The sequence below is a fragment of the Pygocentrus nattereri genome, chromosome 11 (genome assembly GCF_015220715.1).
Source record: "Pygocentrus nattereri isolate fPygNat1 chromosome 11, fPygNat1.pri, whole genome shotgun sequence".
Taxonomy (NCBI): domain Eukaryota; kingdom Metazoa; phylum Chordata; class Actinopteri; order Characiformes; family Serrasalmidae; genus Pygocentrus; species Pygocentrus nattereri.
Window position 1 is genome coordinate 12572272 of NC_051221.1, and position 16570 is coordinate 12588841.

The 16570-nt window shown below is 37.7% G+C and overlaps 1 protein-coding gene across 7 annotated transcripts in view; it reads left to right on the plus strand.

The window, feature by feature from the left end:
• The first annotated feature begins 183 nt into the window (after nucleotides 1-183).
• LOC108415727 (NLR family CARD domain-containing protein 3-like) overlaps nucleotides 184-16570 on the plus strand; it is a 47515-nt gene continuing 31128 nt past the window's right edge. For 3 of the 7 annotated variants that reach the window (XM_037542882.1, XM_037542878.1, XM_037542881.1), the window contains exons 1-8: nucleotides 198-465; nucleotides 767-874; nucleotides 1204-1317; nucleotides 1724-1837; nucleotides 2785-2839; nucleotides 6356-6557; nucleotides 6755-8531; nucleotides 14003-14176. In XM_037542882.1, the coding sequence (XP_037398779.1) occupies nucleotides 419-465; nucleotides 767-874; nucleotides 1204-1317; nucleotides 1724-1837; nucleotides 2785-2839; nucleotides 6356-6557; nucleotides 6755-8531; nucleotides 14003-14176 (2591 nt within the window). In that variant the 5' untranslated portion in view covers nucleotides 198-418. Of the gene's footprint in view, nucleotides 466-766; nucleotides 875-1203; nucleotides 1318-1721; nucleotides 1838-2753; nucleotides 2840-6355; nucleotides 6558-6754; nucleotides 8532-14002; nucleotides 14177-16570 lie in introns of those variants that run through there. The other 4 variants (XM_037542879.1, XM_037542880.1, XM_037542883.1 and 1 more) reach the window with 4 other exon arrangements.

The following is a 16570-nucleotide window of genomic DNA, read 5'->3' on the forward strand; positions in this document are numbered from 1 at the left end:
AGAACTCTTTGTATGAACCGGCGTCAGCATATCTCCAGCTTTTCTTTTCAGCTGTTTAATGAACAATGGGACAGGGTCACTGCACTGAGTTATCTTTATGACTGAGCCATTTGTGGGAGAGAGAGAGTGAGGGCTCAAAGGTTGTGTGTGTGTGTGTGTGTGTGTGTGTGTGTGTGTGTGTGTATGTGTGTGTGTTTTGCAGGATGAGATGTAATTTTGGTGTTCTGGATTTTCTGGTAAACAGGATTACAGAAAGCTGAGTTGAGAGAAGTGATCTAAACCAAGTAATTCTAAAGAAAGTATGTTCTCACTCCTGCATGGAGGAAAGTTTTCATGTCATGTCTGACACTGTTTGTTTTTAGAGCGGCGGAGGGTAAGAGATAGTGGACATTGGACAGTGTATCCATTAAGAGTAGCAATGCACAAATTACATTTCAGCGAGGGTGAGAGTTCTACCGAGCTCAGGTAAGCATGATGAGACGTATTTTGCACATAAAAAAAAGAATTTACTGTTTTATGCTATACATTATGCTGTATACTACTATGTATTGCAAATGTAAGTACAAGCCATGTATTACAAATGTAAGACATGTAGTTTATGCCTGGCTAAACTGTGATATATTGTTGGGGTTTTTTTTGGTTGTTATTTTTTTTGCCAGAATATTTTTACTAAAAAGTGAACAAAGCAATTAGAATATCACAACATGTATCATGTCTTTGTATTATTTTGTATGAGTCTTTCAATCTGATACTGGTTGTGTTTTAGATTGGATAGGAGATTTGATTCATCTGAACCCAGCTGTGTCTCTGTGAAAAGTGACCACTCAATGGACCAAATAATACACTTCAGAGAGGACAGTACTGCTGAGCTCAGGTAGGATGATATGACAATGGTATCTAACAGATCTCAATTTGTCTGTAAACACCGTTGTTCATTAAAGACAGATTGTTCGATGGCTTCATGGGTAACAAAATAAACAAAGATACTGCCAGAAAAATGTTTTACTGCATGCTGACCATCATTCAGTGTAATGCATAGTTTTGCATGAAAAATAAAAAAGGAATTTATTATTATTATTATTATTATTATTATTATTATTATTACAAGGCAGTTAGGACTTCACAACATGTATCACGTCTTTTTTTATATCCTGAACTCTTTGTCTCTGATATGGATCATGTCTGATACTGGTTGTGTTTTAGACTGGCTCAGGACAATAAATCTGACTGTCCTGAACCCAGCTATGTCTCTGTGAAGAGTGACGACTCAATGGATCAAATAATACACTTCAGAGAGGAGAGTTCTGCTGAGCTCAGGTAGGATGATGTGATGTTAACCTGACAGACTTTACTCTTTCTATGAACACCATTGTCCCTTAAGGACAGATGGTTCAAGGGCTTGATGTTTCTCATGGGTGACAAAATAAGCAAATAAGGTACAGTCAGAAAAATGTTTTACTACATGCTGGTCATCTTTGTGTAATGCATTTTAATGCAAATTTACACATGAAAATACACTATGCAATGCTGTTATATGATTTAAAATACAAAACAGTTAATAAATTATAAGTATGAATCAGCTTGTGTATTCCAGGCTGAGCTGTGATGTATTATAGATTTTATGTCAGAGCCAGAATGGAGACAAAGGAGACAAAGTGGTCAGAACTTCACAACATGCGTCACATTTTGCAATTCTTTTTCTCTGATACTGGTTGCATTTTAGAATGGATCAGAGTAAGAGATCTGACTGTCCTGAACTGTCCTGTGTCTCCATGAAGAGTGACCACTCAATGGACCAAATAATACACTTCAGAGAGGACAGTTCTGCTGAGCTCAGGTAGGATGATGTGACAATCTTATCTTCACAGATCTTACTTTGTCTATGAGCACTGTTGTTCTTGAAAGGGATCAAGGGGTCAACAATTCTTAGAAATATGCCAAAGAAAATAAGCAAGTAAATCTAACACAGTCAGAAAAATGTTTTACTGCATGCAGTAAATACAAAATTCTGTCCAACCTGACCAAAACCAGCCCAACACTAAAGGGCTGAATATAGCCTGATATTTCGAATGATGATGCTGGTTAAAGTACCATGTTGTGAATATATTAGCCATCATTATCCAGGTTAAAAATTGTAAACAATTTATAAAATCATATGACATAGTAAAATAATCAGTTGCACAAAATGAGTTTCAATTAGGCTTTAATGACTTTATCCACCAAGTAACGCTTTCAACATCCCAAAGTTCTTTAGTCTGGATAAAAGTTTTCAATTATGTTTTCACACTGTTTGCTGCTGATATGGCAAACTACTTTACAGAATTTATTTACTGTTTTTTCCCCCTCTTGCATCTATTTTCTCACAAGATTACAAATTCCCAAAGATTTCAAAGTTCCAAAAGTCTACTACCAGACATTTTTGAAAACTAATCTGTTCAACATTCATCCTCACTTAAAGGCATGGAACCCAAAAATGACATATGTGGTCTTTAGACTGTCTGATTAATAAAAGTATAATTGAATACAAAGGATACTTGTAAATTTAAAAACCTTTTAATTGTGTAATTTACTTAGATTTTTGTCACAGTTTATCTGTCTTGGTTCCACCCTCCTACCTGCCATTTCCAAAACTCAGGATTGTGAAGTCTATCGCACCCTCTTTTTCTTCACTGTCTACCTGCCATTTCCAAAACTCAGGATTCTGAAGTTTATCGCACGCTCTTTTTCTTTATTGTCTATCTGTTGTCCATCAGTTTAGTGAGACAGTGCTATGTTTCCTGATAGAGTCCAAAAGAAGACTTCAGACATGACCAAGAGAAATCTGGAGTCTTTATTTAAGGTGTGTATGTAACTAATGTAAGTGTATAAACCTATTAAATCATTATATTTCTTTAAGATTATTATGACAGGTGTATTTTCATTACATTTGATATCTGTGTGATTATTGTACTTGATACTTAATGCCTTATTTAATTCACTTGTTTTATAGATAAACAGAGGAAACGTTTAACTCCTGCTAATTGACTTTGATTCTCATATAATACATATGATACAATAAAACACATCATTAAGGAATCTTTCACTATTACAGGGTCTTTAAAAATGTTTTAAGTCAAGGACCCCTTTATCAATCAATGGCAGAGGACTCTTATACAGAACAAAAATGCAGTGTTTATTTGCTTTCACCATTTTTTATACAGAGGCCATAAACATACTCTATTCACAACTTACAGCAGTGATACATGTTTTCCGAAGTACAGCAACTATTTTGACCAGGGGACCAGGGGTACAATTGTTTCATTTTTTTTCCTCAAATGGCACCCCTTCATTTAATACTTTGTGCAGCCACCCTTTTCATAAACAACAGTTCTGAGTTCTCTCCTATAATTCTTGATGAGACTGGAGAAAGTGCCAGATCCTTCAGATTCTGAGGTCCACACTATGCACTCTCCTTTCCAGCTCATCCCATGGGTTTTCTGTGGTATTTCAGTCCAGGGACTGGAATGACCTTAGCAAAACTTCAATTCTGTGGTCAGTGAACAATTATTGTGTTGATTTTGAGGTGTGCTTTCGATCATTGTAATGCAGGAAGATCCAACCCTGGCAGTTTTTGGTTTTAATATCTGCTAGTACTTTACATTTACATTTAGAGCAGATGCTCTTATCCAGAGCGACTTACAAGAAGTGCTTTGTCTATCTAGAGAAAGTATCTTTTCTAGTTACCAATAGGTTAGAAAAAAAAGACAGTCCTGAGCTCAGGTACTGCTAGATACAATAGTCACTGTACATACCCAGAAAACAAGGAACAGAGTTGAACACATTGTGCCATTCAATGCAATACAATACAGTAAACTACAATACACAGTATAATACAATAAAATATAATATAGTGCAGCACAATATATTGCAAACAATACTTAATACTTAGTACTTAATTGAATCTGTGATACCATGTATGCAAATAAATTGCATACATGGTATTCCACATTCCCACAACATCACAAATCCATCTCCATACTTCACAGTGGGGATGAGGTACTTTTCTGCATGGCCATCTTTGTGTCTACATCAAACTCATCTCTCATGTTTTTGCCAAAAAACTTTATTTTGGTGTGATCTGACCATATAACCTGGTCCCACTGAAAGATTTAGAAGCATCTGGCAAAATGTAGGGGCTTTTTGTTGAATTTGTTGGCATCAAATTTAAAATTGGGCATATATTTTTCAAATGACAATAAAAATTCTCAGTTTTAACATTTGATATGTTGTATTTGTAGTATTTTTTATTAATGTTCTTGTTAATAATGTCAGAGAGGTAAGACTGCTTGGCTTTATGTATTTCTAAATTGTATTTATTTAGTCCTTCTTTCTAGATGTCATAGTGAATTTGAAGTTGATTCTGCCTCCAGATATTTTTTAAGATTTGTCTGGGATTAGGAAAAGCCTGGGTCTTGGGGTGTACCTTTTATTGTTAGCATATGTTTTTATTTGTTATACCAGATGAGAACATATAGGGTTGTTGTGGCAGTTGACCGTTTAAGTTTGGTTGTGTAGTGATGCTCTATGTGGTTGTTAGTTCATTTGCAGTTCCTATGGGCCTCATGGGTGACTTATTTATGGTGTCTAATTCTCCATCTTGCTGTGATTTCCAGCAATTCTATGCACTAGGTTATTGTATGTGCATGTGTAGCACTGGCTTGTGGGATGCAAAAATTTGCTGAAGATCTTTTAGATTTGAAAATATGTCATTGCATTAACTAAAGCCAAAATTATTTGTTAATGTTTTGTTTATTTATGGTTAGCAGTGTCATCTATTTTGCATTAGTAAATTAAAATAAAGTAAAAAGTAACTCCTGGTTTAAAACATGCTAGGAATCAGAGTAAAGGTAGATATTTCAATAGACATATTCTATAGTTGAACATGTATGTGTATGTGTATGTATATATATATATATATATATATATATATATATATATATATATATATATATTTTTAATTATATTGCATTCATACATATCACAAGACCACATTCAAACATTGTGAGTGTTTTTAACATCCAATTTTCAATAAAACAAATGTCTATTATAATACAAATTATACCTGATAAATAAAAAACAATGTTGTTGCCTACTGTTTAACCCTTAACTAGTTCATAAGCCCTTTCATTTACAGTCCCCTAAGTTCTAAAGGAATTATTATGAAACATCTCACAGGTTCTAGATCAGGCCTGTGGGCCTTGTGTTTGACACATGGGTACTAGATTGTCAATATTAGAGAGAATGTATGTATGTGTTGTAATGTATTTACCTGGAACTTCAAAAGAATAAACGGGATGTGAGTAGGAGCTTAGGTCACTCAAATTTGAAAAGTCTTAAATAGTATGTATCAGTCTATTACCTACATACTAAACTGAATCTGAACTATAAAAGAAAGCAGAGACTGAGTTCTTAAAATTAAGTTCAGAAAAATTGCCACTTATTATGCAAGTGGAAACAGACTGTAAAAGCAGGATTCATCACAATTTATTAAAACCTTTTGACAACTGTTTTTTGACACATTAATTCTTGTACATTACAAAGTAAAATATTATAAGAATGTCTGAATTCCTACACTTTGCTGTGTAGTTGTTTTCATATATTTTTTAGTATGTTTAAATAGTCCTATTTGTGTGAATAATATTTTGTCTGAGAAAAAGAATTCTTTTACAGGGCAGGTTGTCTGCACTTAACAAATATACTGAAATGTTCAGTTATGTATGTATGGTTGACATTAGAAAAGCTTCAAGAACAGAGTAAAATCATGGTCATCCATTTCCTTTTATAACAATCTGTTTACTCTTACAAGTGGCAATTTTTCTGAACTTTATGGTTCTACTGGGTTCTTACCACAAAAAAGAGTCCCTGCTTTCTTTTGCAGTTCATATTCACTTTAGTATCTAGGTAACAGACAGATACATACTATTTAGGACTCTACAGATTTGAGTGACCTATTTAGACTATCCTGGTACTAACCATCTTTATACCTAAAATAATTGCCTAGTACTTTGGAACTTCTATCTCACACTTACCTGGTTAATACCTAGAACCTATGAGACGTTTCATAGTAAATCTTTTAGACTGTCTTGGTACTTACCATCTTATTACTTAAAATAATTACCCAGTAATTTCTAATTTATACCTTACACTTAGCTGGGTAATACCTAGAACCTATGAGACATTTCAGTATAATTAATTTAGACTATACCTGTGCTTACCATCTTGTCACTTAAAATAATTACCTAATACTTTTGAGTTTGTACCCCACACTTACCTGGTTAATACCTAGAACCTAGGCTTCCTGTTTATTCTTAATCAGGAGCTGGAGCACAAAATCATCTCTCTAGTAAAGAATCATCTTAAGAGATTTGAGAAGCTACTGAGTCTGGATTACCCAGCATGCTCTGAGGGAGAGATGGAGGATGAGGAGGATCAGAGTGTCAAAGAGGGGGCTCTGATGATCACACTGCACATCCTGAGGAACATGAACCAGACAGACCTTGCTGACAAACTAAAGACTAGTAAGAAAACTGGGCCTTGTGATGACTTGCTATGTGCATTCATTTTAAATGATTGCGTTTGAATGAATTTAAATTGTGATGATACACCTTTTTTATAATTAGCAAATTAGGTGCATGACTCTTTGTTACATTTAACTACCTCTGTAACATGATTAACAATAAGATGACATGTTTCTTGTTATTATCATTTTTATTAGAACTGACTCCTTCTTGTCATCAAAAGTTCAAATCCACACTGATGCAAAAATTTCAGAAAATGAATGAGGGAATCTCAAGTCCTGGAACCTCAGTACTTTTGAAGGACATCTACACAGAACTGTACATCACAGAGGGTGGGAACGGAGAGGTCAATAATGAACATGAGGTCAGACAGATTGAAACAGCATCCAGGAGACCAGCAACACAGGAGACGCCCATCAAATGCAACGACATCTTTAAAGACAAACCCATCAGAACTGTGCTGACTAAAGGAGTCGCTGGAATTGGAAAAACAGTCTCTGTGCAGAAGTTCATTCTGGACTGGGCTGAAGGAAAAACCAATCAGGATGTTGTCTTCATATTTCCACTTCCTTTTAGAGAGCTCAACTTGCTGAAAAAAGAAAAACACAGTCTGGTAGAACTTCTAAATCGTTTTTTTACACATATAAATGGTTTAAGACCAAGGGACTATTATCATTGCAAACTTCTATTTATCTTTGATGGTCTGGATGAATGTCAACTTCCTCTAGATTTCCAGAACAATGAGAGTGTATTTGATGTAACGCAGACAACCTCAGTGGATGTGCTGCTGACAAACCTCATTAAGGGGAATCTGCTTCCTTCTGCTCTCCTATGGATCACTACTCGACCAGCAGCAGCCAATCAGATCCCTCCTGACTGTATTAACCAGATAACAGAGGTACGAGGGTTCAGTGACCCTCAGAAAGAGGAGTACTTCAGGAAAAGGATCAGTGATCAGAGGCTTGCTGAAAGAATCATTACACACATGAAGTCCTCAAGAAGCCTTTACATCATGTGCCACATCCCAGTCTTCTGCTGGATTGCAGCGACTGTTCTAGAGAAGATGTTTGGTGAAGCAGAGAGTGGAGAGACCCCTAAGACTCTGACTCAGATGTTCACACACTTTCTGATCTTCCAGATCAAACACAGCAGCCAAAAGTACCAAAGAAAAAGTGACATTGATCATGAGTGGACCAGAAAGATGATTCCAGCACTGGGAAAAATGGCTTTCCAACAGCTGGAAAAAGGAAACCTGATCTTCTATGAGGAAGACCTGAGAGAGTGTGGCATTGATGTCAGAGAAGTGTCAGTGTACTCAGGAGTGTGTACTCAGATCTTCAGAGAGCAGTTTGGGTTGCACTTGGGAAAGGTTTTCAGCTTTGTGCATTTGAGTGTTCAGGAATTTCTGGCTGCTTTATATGCATTTCTTTACTTCATTTCCAACAACGCAAATGTGCTACCACAAGCCACTGGATGTTTTGTTTTCATCAAAAAGTCATCAACGATGTTTTCCTTTCTCAAGAATGCAGTGGACAAAGCCTTAAAGAGTAAAAATGGGCACCTGGATCTTTTCCTCCGCTTCCTTGTGGGCCTCTCACTGGAGTCCAATCAGACTCTCTTACAAGGCCTACTGACACAAACAGGTAATATCCCTTACAGCAAAGAGGAAATAATCAATTACATCAAGGAGAAGATCAGGGGGAATGCCACTCCGGAGAAAACAATCAGTCTGTTCCATTGTCTGACTGAACTGAATGATCAGTCTCTGGTACAAGAAGTCCAAACATTCCTGGACAAAGGAGGTTTTCGTGGTCTCAGTGGAGCTGAGCTCTCCTCTTCCCAGTGGTCAGCTGTGGCATTTGTGATGCTGAGTTCAGAAGAGGAGCTGGATGAGTTTGACCTGAGGAAATATGGTAGATCAGCAGAATGTCTTCTGAGACTGCTGCCAGTGGTTAAAGCATCCAGAAAAGTTGTGTGAGTATTTTAATCCTTAAATGCTTTAATGTGCTATTTTTGTTTTAAAATAAGAAGCATGAATTCAGTTAGTCAAACCACTTTAGATTCATTGATGACTTCATTATTACATATATATTATGTTATTACAGATACAGATACAGTACAGATACAAATGTTATTACATTATTACAGATATATTACATATCAGTGATGCTGCTTGTGAGTGTATGTTTTTATATCATCTGATTAGTATTGGAGGTGGCAGAGATGAGGACTCTGACTTGAGTTGTATATGCATTGCATGTTTATTGAGTCACATATCAACTCACACTTGCACTTTTCTGACTTGCAACATGACTCAGATCATGCCAGATAAAAAGCTATAACTGAGGCCTTACTGCAAAGTTGTCCCTTTCTCCAGTGTGCATTGCAGAGTCTTGATTCAGACTCAGACTTGATTCAGACACTTCAGAGACTCAAGTCTGGCTTGTATTCAGTTGTTGCATCTCAAAGCAGTTCTTTCACTTGTGCATCAGTAAGAACAGAGTGATGCTTTCATTTTACATGTTTCAAGGTGGAAAATACTGATTCACAAACATAGGTTGAGCCGAACATTGACTGGAGCTTCAGTGCAGCTTGTTTTACATTGGAAATCATTACTCCTTAGGAAGACTCAATGAATGTATCATGGATATTAAGAATTAGATGGCCCAGAGCTTTCTTCAACTGAATGATAGTAAAACAGAGGTTATTTTATTTGGTCCTCCTACAGTATCCAAGAGCTTGAAAGAAAATCTGGGTTCTTTAACCCCTTTTATAAAAAGGCCAGTTTTTCAGCTTAGGACAATCTCCAGGTTCAAATTATTTCTTAATACTTCAGATTTGGAAAAAGTCATTTGTGCCTTTGTGAGATCTAGATTGGATTACTGTAATGCACTATATTTTGGAATTAACGATGCATCTCTGGCTCGTTTACAACTACTTAAAAATGCTGCAGCCAGAATATTAACTGGTACAAAGAAAAGGGAGCATATTACTGCAATTTTAGCATCCTTACACTGGCTCCCAGTGCATTACAGAATCCACTATAAAATGGCATTGATGGTTTTTAAAGCTTTGAATGGTCAGGCACCTGCATATGTTGAGGACATGCTTTGTATATATGCGCCCTCAAGATCTTTAAAGTCTGCCTCTCAATCACTTTTAACTGTTCCTCGGTCTCATTTTGAACAAAAAGTGGATCATGCTTTTGCTGTTGCTGCACCAAGACTTTGGAATGGCCTTCCAAGTGACATCAGGCATGCGTCATCTGTGACTGTTTTTAAAGCAAAGCTTAAAACACATTTTTATCAATTAGTGTTCAGCAGTCGTTGATCTGTGGACTGAGGTCTATAGACTATTGTGTGATTTTATGGTAGTGGTGTTTGGACGGTGGGAATACTTTTTGTTTTATTGTGAAGCACTTTGGTTTTAAATGTGCTATATAAATAAAATCTACTTACTTACTACATTGGGATACTTTTCCACAGGCATGATTTTCCAAAATTCCAGGGTTCCCTCACTCAGAACAGACCTGAGTCTGTCATCTTCAAAAGGTTCAATCATCTCCATTTGAGCTTCATCTGTCACCAATGGGGGTTTCAAACAGTCTGAATCAGCAACAAAAGGGTTAATAAGGAATGTAATATGTGTCCTTTTCAGCTGTAGATCATGGAATCTGTCCTCAAAGTTCTGTTGCAGACTTTCAAGAAGTGTTGCATAGTGTGCAGTTATCCCTTTTAGGACCTTAGCTGCTTGGGCACTTGCATTTGACACAGACTGGAAATGTGTTAGTTTTCCCTTTTTAAGATGAGTTTTCAACAGCTTGAGTTTGTTAACAAATGCAAATACTGACTGCGTTAGATCAGGTAGCATCTTTAATTTCCCCTGGAGATCAAGGTTCATTCTGTCCAAGTGCTGCAGCATGTCCACCAGAAAGGCCGAATCTAAAATCCACTGGGGATCAGAAAGCTCAGGATAGTCTTTGTGTTTTTCTTCCAGGAACAACTTAATTTTGTTCAAGAGTTAAAAAAAAAGAGATATCACCTTACCCCTTGAAAGCCACCTTACGTTGCAATGAAGTGAGAAGTCAGATTTGCACAGTCCAACAAGACCATTCAAAGATCCCATCATAGATGGTGCTCCATCTGTGGAGAGTCTCTTGTGTGGCAGAATATCAAGCAGCTTTTCTTTTATCGTGCAGTCCTCTGTTACTGACCATACAAAAATTGCCAGCTGTGGCTTGTCTTGTACGTCACAAGACTCATCCAGAGCAACACTATAATACTAGCATTTCTCAAGATCAGAGTATATCTGTGTCTCAGTTGCACTGTTAATGTCTGATATTCTGTGTTCAACTGTATGTCGGGACAACTGGAGCTCTGATACTATTCGTTTCAAAAGTTTGTTTTCTGGATATAAGATTAAAATCGCGTCGCTGAGACAACTTTTCACAAATTCCCCCTCACTGTATGGCTTTTTAGCATGAGTGATATTCCATTCCAGTTGATAGGATGCATGAGTGACAATTTCTGACTGTTTTGTTAATTTCTGAAACAACTGAGTCTGTTTGTCTGACTGGCGTTTCAAAATGTTCAGCTTATGCTTGCACAGTTCGGTACCTTTGCGAAACTCCTAGTCCAAGTTGGCGTGTTGTGAGGTAAAGTAGCACTGAAGATTGGAAGCTTTAAAATTGGATAACGACGTTTGGCATATCAAACAGTACAGCATCCCTTTCCGCTCAATGAAAAAATACAAATCCTCCCACTCTGGTAAGAAGGTTCTGTGTTCATCTTCATATTTTCGTTTGGCTTTACATTTCCCCAATGCTGCCATGTTTCAGCAGCTGGATAGCTTGTAGCCTGGCTCAGCGCATGGTTCTGCTGTGACATTCTTTTTGGAGGGGGAGGGGTGGGGGTGTAGCATCAACGTGGCAACAGACTTTGGCTTCTTCCAGCCTGGAAAATATTCAAGCAGTGACTCAAATACACAACATATGCTACAAGTGTGCAATAAAAATATATTAAAAATTTTAAATAGAAGAGCCGCACATGTGCAGGCCATGGGTTGGCCACCCTTGGTGTAGACTGAAAGAGTTTCATGAGTGCTCCTGGATAAAATTACCTTAGCGTAGGTTATGGAGATCAGTGATTTAATGGTAATACCAAATGAACCAAATGAATTGATCAGTGCCGAATATGGCTGCAGATCTGGATGGCTGCTTGCTTGTACTGAGTTGTCTCCACCCCTAAAACTATAGTTTTTTCCTCCACCACTTTCCCCATGTATTCTGTACTTTTCCTCATCCCTGTCTTCCTGTCCTGCCCCTCTCCCTCCCCCTCTTGTCATATTGTATGTATGCAATACAGGTGCTTGGTTAGTGTAGTGGATAGCACCTTTGCCTTCTACACTGTAGACTGGGGTTCAGTCCCTCACCAGGGCAAGCACCCTACACTATACCAATAAGGGTCCTTGGGCAAGACTCTTAACACCACCTTGGCCTACCTATGTAACATGATCAAATTGTAAGTAGCTCTGGATAACAGTGTCAGCAAAATGCCGTAAATGTAAATATACATACGGGTTAATGGCTAATTTCACTGGTACTTGTGACTAGTGACAATAAAGGGCTTCGTTCATTCAAATGAAATGTATTCTGTACAACAGTTTTATTTATTTTTTATTTTTTTGTTTTGTTTTTCATTTTCATTCTCACAAATATGATATCTGTCTTCAATAACCTTAGAATGGTGGGTGCAAAAAGGCTAATACATTTTTAAAAAAATAATTGTAACCAAAACAGTCAATTAACACTTTGTTTTTGTTTGAAATTCATGTAGAACGTGCATTTCTGTGAATTGTTCTCCCTATGAGTACTAAGTTTTTGTGTGCAAATGACAGCACAAGTGGCAATCATAGGGGTCCAAGCAAATTGCATATTGGCCCCTGAACAGGAATTGTGGCCCTATTTCAGCCCCTCATGAAAAAAAAATCCTAGACTCACCAGCCCTTGAATATTTATTAAACTCAGGGACTTGATTATAAATTTCCATTACACAGAGAGCACAGATGTGAGATGTCATATGGCTGATGAGTATTCTGTAGTTCAGAAGTTGATGTGTTTCCAGCCACACTACCATAAAGTATGCAATGATGAGTATTGATGAGGGGTAATGATGAGGAGGTGTTTTGCAATAAATCTCAGAGCCAAGTAAAAGATTGAGTGTAAGGGCATGGGGCTATTGGCACATGTCTGCATATCACCATAATCAGCTACTGATAGAGTACTCTCAACAATCATTTTCTAGTATGCTTTAGGAAAGACATTTTGTTTTGATACAGAAAATCAAGCTTCTGTCAGTTAGTTTACTAACTAGCTTACTGATATATTTAATTGTAAATATTTCATCCAGCCACATGCCAAGGCACTTGTATTCAGTGACCTTTTCAATTCTGGATCCCATCAGGGTAGTAAAATTTAGTAAGTCAAAATCAAAATTAGAAATGTTGGAAAACAGCATTAATTTGGTCTTCTTTGAATTTAAAATTAATCTCTGCATATTATGTCATCTGCATATAAGTGAACTTTACATTCTGAGATGGGAATATCATTGATACATATAATGAATAAGCACCTTCAGGCAGTAGATCAGATTTATGTTGTCCCAGGACCACAACCTGGTGCTTATCAGAAAGGTAATCCTTATTTGTCCTTGCAGCATTTTATACAAATTATATTTAAAAAAACTTATATATAAACTTTTATAAAGATATCTAATTTTTAGAGCATGGATTTACCATATGGATATCACAGGGTGGATATATCACACCATTTGTGAAAGAAGACAAAAACAAATAAATATACCTAAGATCATCAGTGTATTAATGAGTATATAATTCCAAGGGGCATTGGTGTCTGAAATGTGCAATTTGTTAAGATTGGACACATGCAGTGCTAGCCAAAAATCTGGCATTGGCTGGCCTAAATTCAGTATTCAATATTCATTATATACTCAGGGGCTGTGCATTAAGACAAGCATTGTGTAATGGTTTTCCTATTCAGTAGTCCATTATTTCCTCATTCATCCCATGTGACAAATTTCATCTATGATTTCTGTTCAAGTTGAATTCATTCATTCAACCTGCTACATCAATTCAATCCTCTGCTACATATTGTTTTTCTTTTTTGCACATGCAAACACATGAGAGAGATTAAATACATGTGTGCAATTGTATGTGTCTGTGGGGAAAAAAAGGAAGATGATATTAATATGTTTTATACTTCATCTGCCTTTGTCGTTGTATGTGTTAGGTTTTTATTGACAAATCCTTTTTAAGATGACTGTGTTACTTTTTTACGTTTTGTTAATTTTTTTGTGTAGTATTGCTTGTAACTGCATGTGTTTGAGATATTTCTCAGTGTTTTTCATATATCATTGTTTTTCTTCTAGGCTGTATAATTGTCAGCTCACAGAGAAAAGCTGTGCATTTCTGTCATCAGCTCTCAGCTCAAACTCCTCAAGTGTGAGAGAACTGGACTTCAGTAACAATAAACTGCAGGATTCAGGAGTGAAGCTTCTCTCTGCTGGACTGGCGAATCCAAACTGTAAACTGGAGAGACTAGAGTGAGATCACTTTTCTCTCTCTCTCTCTCTCTCTCTCTCTTTATATATATATATATATATATATATATGAAACACATGCATGTACAATTTTGTTTTGGTTATTGCAATTTTAATCTGATTATAAATATGATTATTATTGCTTAAACTTAAAGAGGAGGTAAGAGTAACAGACACTCACACCGACTTTATTGGCTAAATGACGCTGCAAGTGGATAACTTTATTAATAAAAAAAAGAAAAGAAATAAACCAAACAAATGAATGGCTCAGATAACGTAACTTAATTCACAGTTAGAAATGGTATGAAATTGTGGCTTAGGGCACTCCTTGAGATAGCAACTTGAAACTTAAGGGTAAAAGAATCTATAGTGAAACTTCACCTAAACTAATACATCTAAAAGACAATTCTTATTGAATAAGGTGTGACTGTGAAGGAGATTCAGGGTCTCTGGGTTTGTTTTTGGGGCTTGCATGAGTATGGAGCTTGCAGCCCTTCATGGTCAATCTGCCCTCAGATTAAGGTGTGTCTCAAAAGGGAATCCTTGTTCTTGCCATTGTGGGGCTACCTCGACTCACACGTGGCTGGGATGAGTGCAATCAAACATCAAGGCTGCTAACCTAAATAAGCTACCTATTTTCATCAGAGCTGAAACTTGAAATACTTTACTTAGCCACATAAAGAAATCTTCACTTTCCTCTCTAATGTTGGGTTAAACTTAAAGGTATAAACAAAAAGACAAACTACACAGAAAGCAAAATGTCCAGATCTGATCTAAGTGTTCTAAAGTTCTAACAATGTTTGGCACAGACTTGTGGTTGTTTCTCTTCTTCTCTGGAATGCGAGATTTAACTAACTGGAACCTGCTTGCATTCCAGTTTTACCTAACTGTTGGCCCTTCCATTTGGGGGTGGAGCAAAGGTGTTGATAGGTTCTCTTACCTAACGGGTAAATAGCTATTCCTAGTTCTTGATTCTGATTGGTGGCGGTTTCTCTGTGAGCACCTTTCCAGGGAAGCTCCCTTATTTGTTGCCTCTAGGTCTTCTTCTTCTTCTTTTGGATGTTCCCTTTAGGGGTCGCAACAGCGGATCATCTGCCTCCATCTTGCCCTATCCATTGCCTCCTCTACTTTCACACGAACCATCTCCATGTCCACCTTCACTACATCCATAAACCTTCTCTGAGGTCTACCTCTTCTCCTACCCGGCAGCTCCATCTCCAACATTCTTTGCCCAATATATCCACTATTCCTCCTCAACACATGTCCAAACCAGCTCAACCTGGCCTCTCTGGCTTTATCTCCAAACTGCTTCACCTTCACTCTCCCTCTGATCTGCTCATTTCTAATCTTGTCCAGCCTTGTCACTCCCAACGAAAATCTCAGCATCTTCATCTCTGCCACCACCAGCTCAGCCTCCTGTCTTTTAGACAGAGCCACAGGCTCCAAACCATACATCATAGCAGGATGCACTACTGTCTTGTAAACCTTCCCTTTCACTCTTGCTGCTATCCTTCTGTCACACATCAGCACTGACACCCCTCTCCACCCACTCCATCCTGCCTGCACCCTCTTCATCACCTCTTTTTTGCACGGTCCGTTGCTCTGGATGGTTGACCCAAGATATTTGAAGTCATCCACCTTTACGACCTCTACTCCTTGTATCTTCACCTTTCTACCTGGCTCCCTCTCATTCACACACATGTATTCCGTCTTATCACTACTGACCTTCATTCCTCTCCTCTCCAGTGCAAACCTCCACCTCTCCAGATTCTCTTCCACCTGCTCTCTACTCTCACCACAGATTACAATGTCATCTGCAAACATCATGGTCCATGGAGCCTCCTGCCTGACCTCATCTGTGAAGCTTTCCATCACCATTGCAAACAAGAAGGGGCTCAAAGCTGATCCCTGATGTAACCCTACCTTCACCTTGAAACCATTTGTCACTCCAACTGCACACCTCACCACTGTCTCACTATCCTCATACATGTCCTGCACCACCCTAACATACTTTTCAGCTACACCTGACTTCCTCATACAGTACCACAGTTCCTCTCTTGGCACCTTATCATATGCCTTCTGTAGATCCACAAAGACACAATGTAGCTCCTTCTGACCTTCTCTGTACTTCTCTACCAACACTCTCAATTTCAAAATTGCATCTGTGGTACTCTTTCTGGGCATGAAACCAAACTGCTGCTCACTGATCTGGACCTCTCACCATAGCCTTGCTTCAACAACTCTTTCCCATACCTTCATGGTGTGGCTCATCAACTTTATACATCTGTAGTTACTGCAGCTCTGCACATCACCCTTGTTCTTAAAAATGGGGACCAATACACTGCTTCTCCACTCATCAGGCATCCTCTCACTCTCCAGGATTTTGTTAAACAACGT